General features: G+C 56.6%; 2 protein-coding genes across 2 annotated transcripts; both read right to left on the minus strand.

Annotated features, from left to right (window-relative positions):
- Window positions 1-7,730: 7,730 nt before the first annotated feature.
- J4E90_004753 (uncharacterized protein) lies at window positions 7,731-9,538 on the minus strand (the record flags this gene model as incomplete). The annotated part of the gene is made up of 2 exons (XM_051434316.1): window positions 7,731-9,233; window positions 9,302-9,538. The coding sequence occupies 2 exons, from the start codon at window positions 9,536-9,538 to the stop codon at window positions 7,731-7,733; spliced, it is 1,740 nt and encodes a 579-aa protein (XP_051291572.1).
- A 921-nt stretch (window positions 9,539-10,459) lies between these two features.
- J4E90_004754 (uncharacterized protein) lies at window positions 10,460-12,028 on the minus strand (the record flags this gene model as incomplete). Its single annotated transcript, XM_051434317.1, has 2 exons — window positions 10,460-11,923; window positions 11,975-12,028. 2 exons carry the CDS (start codon window positions 12,026-12,028, stop codon window positions 10,460-10,462), a joined length of 1,518 nt encoding a protein of 505 aa, XP_051291573.1.
- Window positions 12,029-12,299: the final 271 nt, after the last annotated feature.

Genomic DNA, 12,299 nt, shown 5'->3' on the forward strand with positions numbered 1-12,299 from the left:
ATTTGGACATCGTGAAGAAGATACATACCAACTGAGCGGCAAGTCACCAAAGTGATGGTGAAGATGTCCTCGTACGCCCTCGATGTCTCACCAGCGATGAGACCAGAACCACGGAGCGACTCAACACCAAGACCATCCTCAGCACCAATGACAGTAGTGATCTTGTAGCGGTTCTCGCCATCGACCTCAACCTTCTCGCAGATGACATCATTGCGCTTGCCATCAACGAAGTGCTCGTACTTCTCAGGTGTCAGGTAGAGGTAGTCGAAACCAGCCTCGGGCTTGTCGGCGTCCTTCCATGCAACAGAGAAGTGAGGAATGAGCTCCTCAGCAAGACCGATACGAGCACCAGAGTTGGCAGAAAGGTAGATTCGCGGAATGCCAAGCTTGCGTGCAAGCTCAGAGCACTTGTGGAAGAAGTTGTCTTCCGCTGGACCGAAGGAACCGATCTTGAAGGTGATGTCGTTGGCGATGATGATGAAGCGACGACCACGGGGGTACTCAGGTGTCTTTGCGGTGACCATCCATCCGACCATACCAATAGTGTTGTGGCCAGGGTCACGGTTGACCTCAGCCAGGTTGTCAGTGTCGTCAAGCACCAACTCGTAGTACTCGAGGCACTCTCCCTTCGCCGGCTGCCTGTCACGGAGGAACGAGTGCTTCTTGATAGCCTCGATCCAGCTGTTCTCGGTCGCCTGGCGGAAGAGCTCAGGGAAGTCGTACACGTACTGAGTACCCATGAGATGAGCCTTGTACCTCTTGGGCTGCAGCGCTCCCTTGGTGGGGTAAGGAGTCGAGACGGGCTGGAGGTGAAGAGCACCAATCTTGGTGGTTCCGCCAATGCTGTGGAAGAGCCATTTGCCAGCCTTCTCGGACTTGCGCTCAGCGTACATCTCAACCTGGATGACGTATCCGGAGGTGTTGGTGATGATGACACGAAGAGGATAAGGAATGCCAGTGGCGGGGTCGGTGACAATGATGCGGATCTCAGCACCCGTGACACGGAGACGCCAGAGTCGTCGACCGAAGCGCTCCAAGAAACCGCCAATAGCCTCCTCAACCTCCGTGGGGTTAAGAGGGAAGACGTGCGAGAAGTTGATGAAGATGTGGTTCATGTCAGCCTGCGAAGTGCCAACAATCTCCAAAGCATCCAAAATGTCAGTCATCAACCTGTCAGTCTCGGAGACCATGTACTCCGCGGTGGGGATCTCCTCGCGAAGACGGCCAGATCGGACGACAGCCCTCAAGAAGTAGCGCTTGTCGCTCTCGGCGCCCTTGCCAACAGCCTCGTAGATGTGAATGTTGCGGTTCTCGGTGAACACAGGTTTGATGTCGAACTTGGAGAGTCTGCCAAGCTCAAGCTGGAAGGCAAGAGCAGGCTCGACGTGACGAATACTGGCGTCTTCCTCGTATGTGGGTCCACGGAATGTGTAGTAGCCGGGGTAAGTTCCGTCCTTGTGACCGCAGATGAATGAGATGCGGCGGATGCGGCGGGACAGAAGCTCCTGCTTGAAGTCGTCGACAATGGGCAGAATGCGCTCGAGGATCTCCTTGTCATCACTGCCTTCAATGTCGCGGACAGCAATGTTCAGAACACCAGTAAGCTCGTCAGTGTGCTTGGGCTCGTTTACTCCAGTCGTAGGAGTGCGCTTCAGGGTAAGACCCTCCCTCAGGCCAATACCGCCCTTCTTCTCCTTGCCGAGGTTGGGGAAGATGTCGAGCGCCTTGCTGATGAGCTCGTCCGCGTCATCGAGGTACTCAACTGGGACGACGACACCCTTTCGGGTGGGCTCGCCCTCGAATCGGTTTTGCCAAGCAGTCATATCGCTGAGTGACTGAATGCGAGGAGGACGCTCGAATCCTGGTGTGCTGGGAGTACCAGGCTCAGAAGGCTCAACGGCGAGACCGTATTCAGCCTCACCAACCTTGCGCAGGATGAAGTCCCAGGACAGGAAGCATTGCTGCTCGCCTTCGTTGTGGTAGTTGATGTTCTGGAGTTGGTACGCGCGGTAAGCTCGGCGAGTGTATACCTCAAGCGCAGCAAGAGCGACATATGGGTCTGAGTGAACGAAGAACTGGGTCAGAACGTCGAACACAGTGTACCTGGAGTCAACAACCTCCTTGATGACTTCGAAGTTGGGCTCGCGGTGGTCCCAACCGCTCTCGCCGTAACGGGACTCAACGACGGAAGAGCGCAAGATGTGCTCCATCTGCGAAGTACGCTCCTCAAGCGAAGGCATAGCGCACTGAATGAGCACCTCACGCGCCTTGAGGGAGACCTTGGCCGTCTGCCTCGACTCAAGCTCGGTGAGCTTCTTAAGGGTGTCCTTGAAGTATTTGGCAATGTTGCCGACACCGGGCTTGTTGGGTCGGTAGAAGTCCAGAATGGCGAGGACAAGGTTGTTCTTCGCGCCAACCTTGGCGTGAGAGAGAACAGTCTGTACGACACTCATGATGTTGTCGCGGTTCTCGTCACGGAGCTTGAGGATGACTTCCTCATCACGCGATGTGCGAGACGAGAAAAGCGACTCAACAGACCAGTACATCTCCAGGAGCTTGATCATGACACTGTACTCGTGCGCCTTGAGGCCTTCAGAGTAGCGAGTGATGACATCAGAAAGAGGCTCCAATGCGGCCTTCAGAAGCGCAACATCACCCTTGGCGACGTTCTCTTCAACGAACTTCTGGAAGGCCTTGTTGAGGGCCTTGCCAGGGAACTCGAGGTTGCGGCTGTGGGCCTTCTCAACGATCTGCGAGAAGGTAGCATCGAGCTTCTGAGGCATACGGGCGTGGAGAGCGGAGGCCTGTGCGTTCCACTCGCCATATGGCAGCTCGGGGTCGCGGAGGACATCGACCAGCTCCTTCAGAGTGCTCTGCATGATGACCTGGTTGTCGAAACCCTGGAAGATGTTTTGCAGGATGTAGTACAGGTAGACGAATCGCTGCGGTGGCTTGGCTCCTGGCACTTGAGGAGCACCCAACTCGGGAAGCTGGCCGGTGAAGTTCTGGGCCGACTTGACCTTGGAAGGGTCATCAAGAGCTAGGACACCGAGAATGTCACCAGCCTCAAGAACGGCTCCTGGCTGCTTGATGAGGTTGACCATACCAGCCTCTTGGGCGATGAGAGGCATGTACATCTTCATGACCTCAACTTCAGCGAAAGGCTGGCCCTGGCCAACATGCTCGCCGTTCTCAACGAGGAACCTGACGAGCTTACCGGGCGATGGTGTGCGCAGCTGGGTGGGGTCGTTCTCCTGCTCGAGAAGGCAGGTCTTGCCGTCAACGGAGAGACGGGTGGCGCCGACCTCCTCCTTCCAGTAGACGTTGTGAGACTTTCCACTGAGCAGAATCAAGAGACCGCCATCAGCAAGTGCCCTGACGCCGACTGAGCATTTGGTGCCGTTGACGAACAAGGTGAAGCTGTCAATGGTGGATTTGGTCGCAGTGAACTTGTAGCGGTAGCCCTCGTAGATGAAGTCTACAGGGAAGACCGTCTTCAAGACGTCCTTGGAGGGCACCTGACCCTTCTCCAAGCTGGTCTTGTACTCGTTGACGCACGCTTCACTTGCAACATGGGCCTTGGTGACAGCACCGCAAATGACAGCGATCATGGTGTCAGGACGCTCAGCAGTCAGCTTCTTAGAGATGAGCTCGTCGAGCCAGCCAGTTGTAATGGTGTTATCCTCGAAAGCAGGAGTCTCAAGCAACTTGATGAGATACTCAACAGTCGTGCGGAAGTCACCACGAATGCTCAATTCCTTGAGCGCAACAACCATGTGCTTCCGCGAGGCCTGTCGGTTCTCGCCATAAGCGAAGATGTGACCGAATTGCGAGTCGGAGAAGCTGTGAATACCACCAGCGGAGCTGACGGAGAAGTAACCCCAGACGTTGGAGCTACTCCTGAAGTTGAGGTCGTGAATAGTACCACCGGAAGGCTTGAAGCCCTCGTCTGGGTCCTCAGAGGTGATACGGCAGGCCGTGCAGTGGCCCTTGGGAGTGGGGCGACGCTGGCTCTTGGCACTGCCTTCGCTGGAGAAGTCAAAGTCGATGGTAGAGCTCGCGTGCGGGTCCGCACCGTACAAGAGACGAATGTCACGGACACGGTGCAGTGGGAGACCCATGGCAATCTGGAGCTGGGCAGCTGGGAGGTTCACGCCCGTTACCATTTCCGTGGTTGGATGCTCGACCTGGAGACGGGGGTTCAGCTCGAGGAAGTAGAACTTGTCGTCCGAGTGCGAGTAGAGGTACTCAACGGTACCTGCAGAGACGTATCCGACGAGGCGTCCGAGCGAGACGGCAGCCTTCTCCATCTCCTGGAAGGTCTTTGAGCCAGCAACTGTTACCGGTGCCTCCTCAATGATCTTCTGGTGACGTCGCTGCACCGAACAGTCACGTCCGAACAGTGAGATGTTGTTGCCGTACTGGTCAGCCAGCAGCTGGACTTCCAAGTGGCGCGCGCTGCCCGCCAGCTTCATGATGAAGATGGGCGATCCGGGGATTTCAGAGGCAGCCGCCTTGTACAGCTGCTCAAAGTCCTCCTCGCGCTCGACCTTTCGGATACCCTTACCGCCACCACCCTCCGAGGCCTTGACCATAACGGGGAAGCCAATGGCCTTGGCCTTCTCCAGACCCTCTTCCCATGACTTTGTGCAGCCCTTGTCGTAGACGTGGTCCTCGACTGTGACGATGCCGTGCTGGTCGACCTGGACCTCGTCGACGCCGGTTCCCGACCAGGGGATACACGGCACCTTGGCGTGTTGTGCGACGATTGTGGACGAGATCTTGTCACCGAGCGAGCGCATGGCCGACCCGGGAGGGCCGATGAAGACAATCTTCTTGGGCGAGGCGGCGAGCGATTCGGGCAGCTTGGGGTTCTCCGAGGCGTGTCCCCTAGACGCAAAAAGTCAGCCATGAGCCCTCATCCGACGGGTGCTGGGCTGTATACGCACCATCCGGCCCAGACGGCGTGCACGTTCATGCGCTCGGCCACATCGACAATTAGCTCGACGTTGGCGTAGTTGTTGTTGTTGGTACCGCCGGGTACCTGCATAGTCGCCGTTAGCCACGCATCGCTCGTCGCCGCTGTCTGGGGGAGCACGTACCTCGACGTATTGGTCTGCCATGCGGATGTACTCAGCGTTGGCCTGCAGATCCTCGGGCGTCGCCATGACGGTGAACTGGATCGCCCGCTCATCGCCGAATGTCTCGTACGCCCATTTCCGCACCGAGCGGATTTCCTTGACTGCGGCGATACCGTTGTTTGCAATGAGCACCTGCGGGGAAGCCACTGGTCAGCGCGTCCGTTCTCAACACCACCACTTTTCTCACTGCTCTCCGCAGAGGGTATCGCTCACATTGGTAATGACCGTGTGTCCGTCGTGCGCCGCCACAAAGTCCTTGACTTTGCCCGGCGACGCTACCTTGAGGTTGTTCCCGCCGATGAAGTGCGGAGCAAGATCGAACTTGGCGGCGTAGGAGCTCGGGGCGCCATTAGCATCCCCGTTGACTCCGTTCTGTGCAGCTCCGGCCATGATGTGTGAAGGCAATCCCATGCACCGAAGAATTGGGATGTGGGGAGGAAGGAGCGAAGGCGAAGTTGGGTTGCGGTTCGGTGAGGGTCCGGTCAATTTTCCACTGGTAAGGGCAAGCTGGAGCTCGGCCTCTAGTGTCGAATGTAGATCTGATTGACCCGAAAACGACGATGCTCTGCAATCGACGTGTGCGTCTCTAACGATTCTGTCGGTGGGAGGGCCCGAGCAGACTATTAGTAGTGGACAGTCGTAGTGTCGGTGTGGAAGACCCAAAAGCAATCTTCAATGCCAGGAATTCTATGCGGCGCCGGGAGGAAGCACCAACAACGAACGCGTGGAGTTGAGCGAAGGAGGGACTAGTAGTGCGTACGAGGAGCAGTACAGCACAACGAGGTATATAGTATGTGGGAGGGAGGTGAATACAGCAGAGCAAGACGAGGGGAAATAGTCGCAAGCGTCCGGGAGCAGCTCACGTATGTATTAAATTTTTAGAGCCATAGCGGAACACCCCAATGCACTTCCCGAAGCACTGTTGAGCTATCGCATCGCCAGCGATGCCGAAGACGGCAAGGCCCTGCACCACGTCCCCCATAACGCCCCTGTCCATCCCTCTCGAAGCCACGGTAGACGACTCGGAAGCCCTTCGGAACCCGATTATGTACACACGACGGCTGGTCTACGGGCCAATTCACTACTTAGCTACGCTGACTGACTAGCCAGCTATCTGGATCAAGTCAAGATTGACGCGTTTTTTCACGATCGATGGGTACAGCATGTTGAGAGTTTGCTCGCCATGGCGGCATCTGTTCTAGGTCTGTTGGGAGCATTTCCGCATTAGTTGCTTGTTGCGAGACCCAACCCGAGCACGAGTACCTGCATGCCCATGTGTTGAGCCCTGGCTATCTCTCACCAACAGCTGGTCAAGCCTCCCGTCTGCCGTTGATCCGCTGACTGTTCAGGGTTGAGTTGATAGCTATCACCGCCACTTCAAACTTTACCCCTCTCCCAACACGTAGCTGCCCACCTAGATATCGTCTCAACATCTCCCATCTCACCTCTTCACCACCGCCGCCTCCCCACTCCACTAAGCCCTCACACCACCATACACCCATCTCCCAACATAACCAAAAACCCGTCTCACAGTTGCCAAACCACGCCAGAGCAACATCAAGAGTAATGCTCGGGTCTCCTCCCCCGACACCTCCCACCGGACTCCGATCGCAGCCACCCAATCAGCGCCCAAAGCGGCCGCTCTCGGAACAAACATCAAGCACACGCTCAATTTAGCAAACCGTAGATGACGCTGAAACAAAAAGTACCGGCTTCCATACAGCAGTCTAGTAGTCTACGACGGCGTGAGAAGCCGGGTAGAATTAATAAAGAAAACATGTCCCGCAGAGCATAGGTCGCAAACGTTGTGCTCAGGTACCGCCGCAGGGCAGCCGGCCAAAGCCCCGTAGTACTGCCGCCCGCATCTTTACAATAACGACTGCTAGTCTGGTAGCGACATCTGCGAGATAAAGCAAGCCAGGATGCCTATCCAGATAAAGCAAGCTAGATTCCGAAGGCGCGTTCCGAAGATCCAGGGTCTTGCGCGAGTAGTTGGTGCTGGTTCCTGCTTGGGTCAACGCGGCGGGACAGGCCGCCGTTTGACATCAGAATCGTACGATTTTCGACTACGCGACCACCAACGCCAATGCGGCTGCGCATGCATGCAACTTTACCCCAGATTTTCGTCCAGAACGAGCAGTCTACTCCGTTTGAAGTAAGGAGAGCACGTGAGATCTGTAGTGGTAGTAACTCGAGATTAAGATGTGAGACAAACAGAAGAGCTGATGTGCACAGAAGCAACGGCGAGCCTAGCGGTGAATGGAATTCGGGGTATATTGGTTTCGAACAAAGGAAATCTGAATGTAAAAGTAATATGTAACTGCTCTCAAAGGAGCCGGGGACCTCTCGAGTTTCTTCTCAAGACGGCCCTTCTTCATCTTCCCTATGTGCAACCATGCCTGACCAACCTGCACCAAACACCCCGTCCGTATCCCATGTCCCAAACTCTAGCACATATGCATCGCACACCCGACTCCAGAATGCATGAGGTATAGTGCCGTGAAAATCATGCACCAGAGATTGATCGATCCAGAGGTACACACGTGGTTCTGCGGGTCCTTTGACTTCCTACCAATGCGCCGTTCCTTCCTAGTATGATTCTTCCTCCGCCTGCGTCGACATCTTTCGTGGCCGAGCAGGAGGGGCCATGTCTCCGTTGTCCATGTTGTTGCTTGCCCTGCGTCCTGCACTTTGACGCCTTGGTATACCGCTTGGTGTGGGTATGCCTGTCTTCTCCAGTGTGAGTCGCCTGCCCATTGGGGTTGAGACGCCGCTTCCGTCGCTGTTGGCGTCTGTGTCCCGCCGCGACATTGACAACGAATGCGAATGGCCATGACCGCTCATAGAGCTCCTTGGCCTTGGCATTCGAGGCTCCGTTCCGCTGATAGACGAAGACGAATAATGTCCGAGTGGCGTTCGGGTGCTGCTTCTGCTTGCCGGCCGCTGTATTGCTGACTGCGACGACATGGATGCTCGGCTGGCGGGTCTGCTGCTGCTGGGGGGTTCGCGCGACGAGGTCGACATGCCGAATGACAGCCGGCTTACACCCGACTCGTAGGCGCCAGGGACTGACGAGCCCGCTGATGCGTGGGAGCTGCGCTTTCTGCCGCTCCTCAATGTGACGGTACTTGGCACGTGGTGTCCCATGGCACTGCCGTTTCGGGGGCTGGCTCGCGGTGGGGTCGTAGTTGGCGCAGGGAGCTTGGATCGCGCTGCGTGTACCCGTTCTTCGAGCTTCTGCATCTTACCAATCAGCCCTCGAACCTGAACGAGCGAGCCTGACCTAGGCAAACTTGGCGGCGGTGCAGCACTTCCAAAGCTTGGTCTAGGCGCTCGCGATGCGGGTGTAGTTGTTCGTATAGAGGGTGTCGCCCGCCCACTGGCACTTGTACTTGGGCGCGATGCTGACATGCTGGGCCCTCGCGAGTGCCTTGGGACTCGCTGATACAAGCCGGCGCGAGGGGTTGCACCTGGGTCCAGCGGCGCATACGAGTTCTTTCGCTTGGGCATGGGCGTCGAGGGTACGTATCTAGTCGTGATGGGTGCGTCGGACAGCGGCGGCGAAGGAGGAGTCGCGTCCGTGTGTAGGCCATCTGCTTTCGAGTGTGGTGGGGTCGAAGCAGCCGTAGGCGAGGAGACGGTGGTTGCTGTGGTCGATGCTTCTGAGACCGGCGAGCGTGGCCTGAGGGCATCGCCAGAGAGATGGTTGGATACCTTACGCACGTGGTGGTTCTCAATCGTCTCCTCGGCGATGCGCAGCTTCTCCTGCGTGATTTCCGCCTCTACCCGCAGGTCTGACAGTTCGTCCCTAAGGCGCTGTGTTTCTATCCGCAGTGCTTCTCGCTCCTGCTCTCCGATCTTGATCTCTTCTTCCAGCATGACGCTGCGCTCGATGGCTACGTTGTACTTGGATTCCACATCCTCGAGTGATGATGTCTGATGGCGTGCCTGGCGCTCGAAATCGTCGCTTTGTACTTCGATGTCGCGGAGTCGCATCTGGAGGGCGCGTTGGCTCTCGCGCATCGTGGTGATCTCCTTCTGAAGGGTGTTCTGCGCATTGTTGGCCTCGGCCTTGCTCTGCTTGTACTTTGTCTGTGGTGTCTTGTTAGTGACTGTCTGTTGGGCATACATCCGCCCCAACTGTGTCGGAGACGACGCACCTTCCACTCCTCAACCTCGAAACCCAGCTTCTCTGCCTTTTCCTGCAGCTTGCGCTCCCGCTTCTCGCTCTCCTCGACGTCGCGCTCGAGCTCGGCCTCTAGTTCCTTGCTTGATGCCTGAAACTCCTGCAGCTCCATCTCCAGCGTCTCGTACTGAGACTTGTAGTAAGCCAGCTCCTCCTCGAGGCTGCTCCATCCTCCCCGGCTCGGCGAAGACTGCGCTCCGGTGGTCGTCATGATGGCGGTGGGGGTTGGGCTGCGACTGCCAACAGCGTGCGGTGATCAGGGGAATGAGCTGGGCGGGGTGCAGTGACGAGACGTCAACACACAGCTGATCGGTCGCGGTCTATGTCGTCACCGGCGTCTACGACATAGAAAGCCGCAGCTGGTGGTGTGCGCGTGGGTTGCGGCTGCCCTCTTGGTGTCCGGGATGTTGACGATTCCGCTTTTGTCCAATGGCCGTGCTGTGAGTCGCCAGTCATGCGCCGCCGACTATCGGAAACTTCGAGTCGGTTCTTCGCGCTCGCACTGTCGCGCAAACAATAGTTGTCCTGTTCCTGTGCAGGTTAGTAGTTAGTCGCCGCTCAACTGCGGCATGCAGTCGAATGTGTCGCCAGGCGTCGTTGTTGATGATGGAGGCGCTGCGGGCGGAGCCAGGTGGTTAGCGCATTGGCCTCCAGGGCAACCGCTGCAACCAGCCACCGGCATGACACATGCGGCGTACCGTGACCAGCCATCCCCACAATAGCCAGCGCAGCAGAGACAACAAAGCCCGCAAGGCTGGAAAATCCTGCTTCCAGTCGACACGCTGGTACTATTCTGGCGTGAACACGATTTCCATTGCAGTTACTTTGGACACAGGCTCAATCTCATTGGAACGCTTGCGTCCGGTACCTAGGTACATGGACATACCAGCTACTCGAAGCGTGGCAGTGGATACTGACACCCTGACGTTTCAGATCGCCCAAGGTAGATGGACAGTTCACCCGGCAATTATTTGCTCATTATGCATTACGAAAGTCAGGCACGCTTTTGACGCCGAACCATACCAAAAACATACATCCTCCATCCACAGACATGCCTTTAAACAAAGAGATACAAAATCAATCGGGTATATGTACAGTCTGAAGGAGTTGAGGAAATCATCTGCTGCATAGCTCACTCTTTGATGCCCTTATCAGGGCCATTGATGTCCTTGATGTCGGCGTCCAGAACAGCATCTTTGGCCTGCTGCGATGCCTCGCTTGCGGCCCTCTTGCCATGCTCAAGCGCTTCACCAGTTTGCTGAGTGGCGTTGGTGGCAGCATCCTGTCCTTTGTCTAGCACGTTCTTGCCCTGATCGTAGGCGCTGCTTGCGGCCTCGCTAACAGCATCTCTGCCTTTTTCAACAAGGTCTTGCGCCTGCTGTGAGCCCTGTGAAACGGCGTGCTTTGCCGATTCCGTTGCGTTGCCGACGACCTCGGCGCCCTTCGCATACGCATCGCTAGCCTGCTCCTTGCCTTGCTCATAAGCACTCTGAACGCTGTTCGATGCTGACTGTGCGACTTCACTTGGGCTGGGGTACTTCTTCAACGCGCCCTGCACAGTGTAGTACAGGCTGATGATGACAGCATGGATGCGGTCCTTCATCAACATCGTGATGCCGTGAGAGAAAAAACCTTTGAGCACTTCCGCGCCCAGACCCTGGTACAAGCCCCATATTCCCTCAGTCTGGGCGATGCGCAAGATGGTGCTGAACACTGTCCGCTGTCTAGCTTGGAGTGCTCTCGACTCGAGCGGCTCGTCCGACTTCTCCTTGTCCGAGGTCTCACCAATACCGGAAGAGGGCTTTTGTGAGGACACTTGGGCGCGTGTTTTCGCGAGAGAGAACGGGTAGGTAGCAGTTGAGGCGAGGACCTTGCTTATGGCGGCGAGAAGGAACGTCATGCGGGCGCCGGGGTCGTCTCGATTTGCCCTGGGTACCACCAATCGCAGGAGAGCCTTGTGCAGAAGCATAGTGATGGAAGGGTTCAGGGTGAGGATCAAGCTGGCAGAGTAGCCAGACCAGAAGCCTTGTATGCCCTTCTCGCGCATAATCTCGTGTGCTATATCTTTGGTACTGGACAGTGGAGGTATAGTAGTCGACGATTCTTGTCGCATCATCGCCGCCGTCTGCTTCCGCGTGACAATCTGCTGAATGGGTGTGGTGAAGAACTTGGAGAAAGCGCCTGCGACAACGCCGACGCCGATCTCTTCGAGCGCCGGCAAGCTGTGTCCAGTACCTCGCGCTTCGAGCCTCTTCTGTCGCGCATATGAATACGCTAGGAAGAACAAAAAGCTGTCGGCAACACCCTTCACAACCTCGGGCACTACACCGCTGTAGAAGGCCTTTGGTCCGCCCTCCCTCTCGTATATCTTCTCGATGGCGTCGAGAAAGCCATTGTAGTGTGGGTGCGCGTCGCCGTGATGTAGCTGTCGCTGAACTTGGAGGCGCGTGATAACGACATCGAGAGGGTATGTTAGGAGTTTCGACACAACGGTTCCTAGAGCACCCGACGAAGCATGGCCGAGGGCGGGAAGTACAGGGCCGACCGAGCTATGTTCTTCCTTTTCGTGCGAGATATGGTAAAGGGTGAAGGCATCCTAACGATCAATGTCAGCCAGTGTCCATCTTCACATGTTAAGGGTGCTCACAAGCTGCGAGTTGTAGATGTAGCTCATCTTGTCGGGATTATCGTTGGAGGCCATCGCAGGAGAATCCGGGGAAATGACGATTTAAGAAGGATCCAGGAAATAGTACAAAAGCATCGCAAACGCGGGGAAAGCTCTCAGTCTCCGGGTCCGCATAGCGCTTCTGGTGTCACCAGCTGCAGACGTCATGGAGGCGTTCGGGCGAGGCCAGAGCTCCAGCGGATAGCCGAGCTTCCACTGGACAAACTTCGCTTGGGAAACTGCCTTCCACTAACAACACCACTCGCGCCAACACTAGCCCTCGCCCAACAGTCGCCCCGAGCCTCGC

This window comes from Alternaria incomplexa (assembly GCF_024043165.1).
Source record: "Alternaria incomplexa strain BMP 0042 chromosome Unknown scaffold_6, whole genome shotgun sequence".
Classification (NCBI taxonomy): domain Eukaryota; kingdom Fungi; phylum Ascomycota; class Dothideomycetes; order Pleosporales; family Pleosporaceae; genus Alternaria; species Alternaria incomplexa.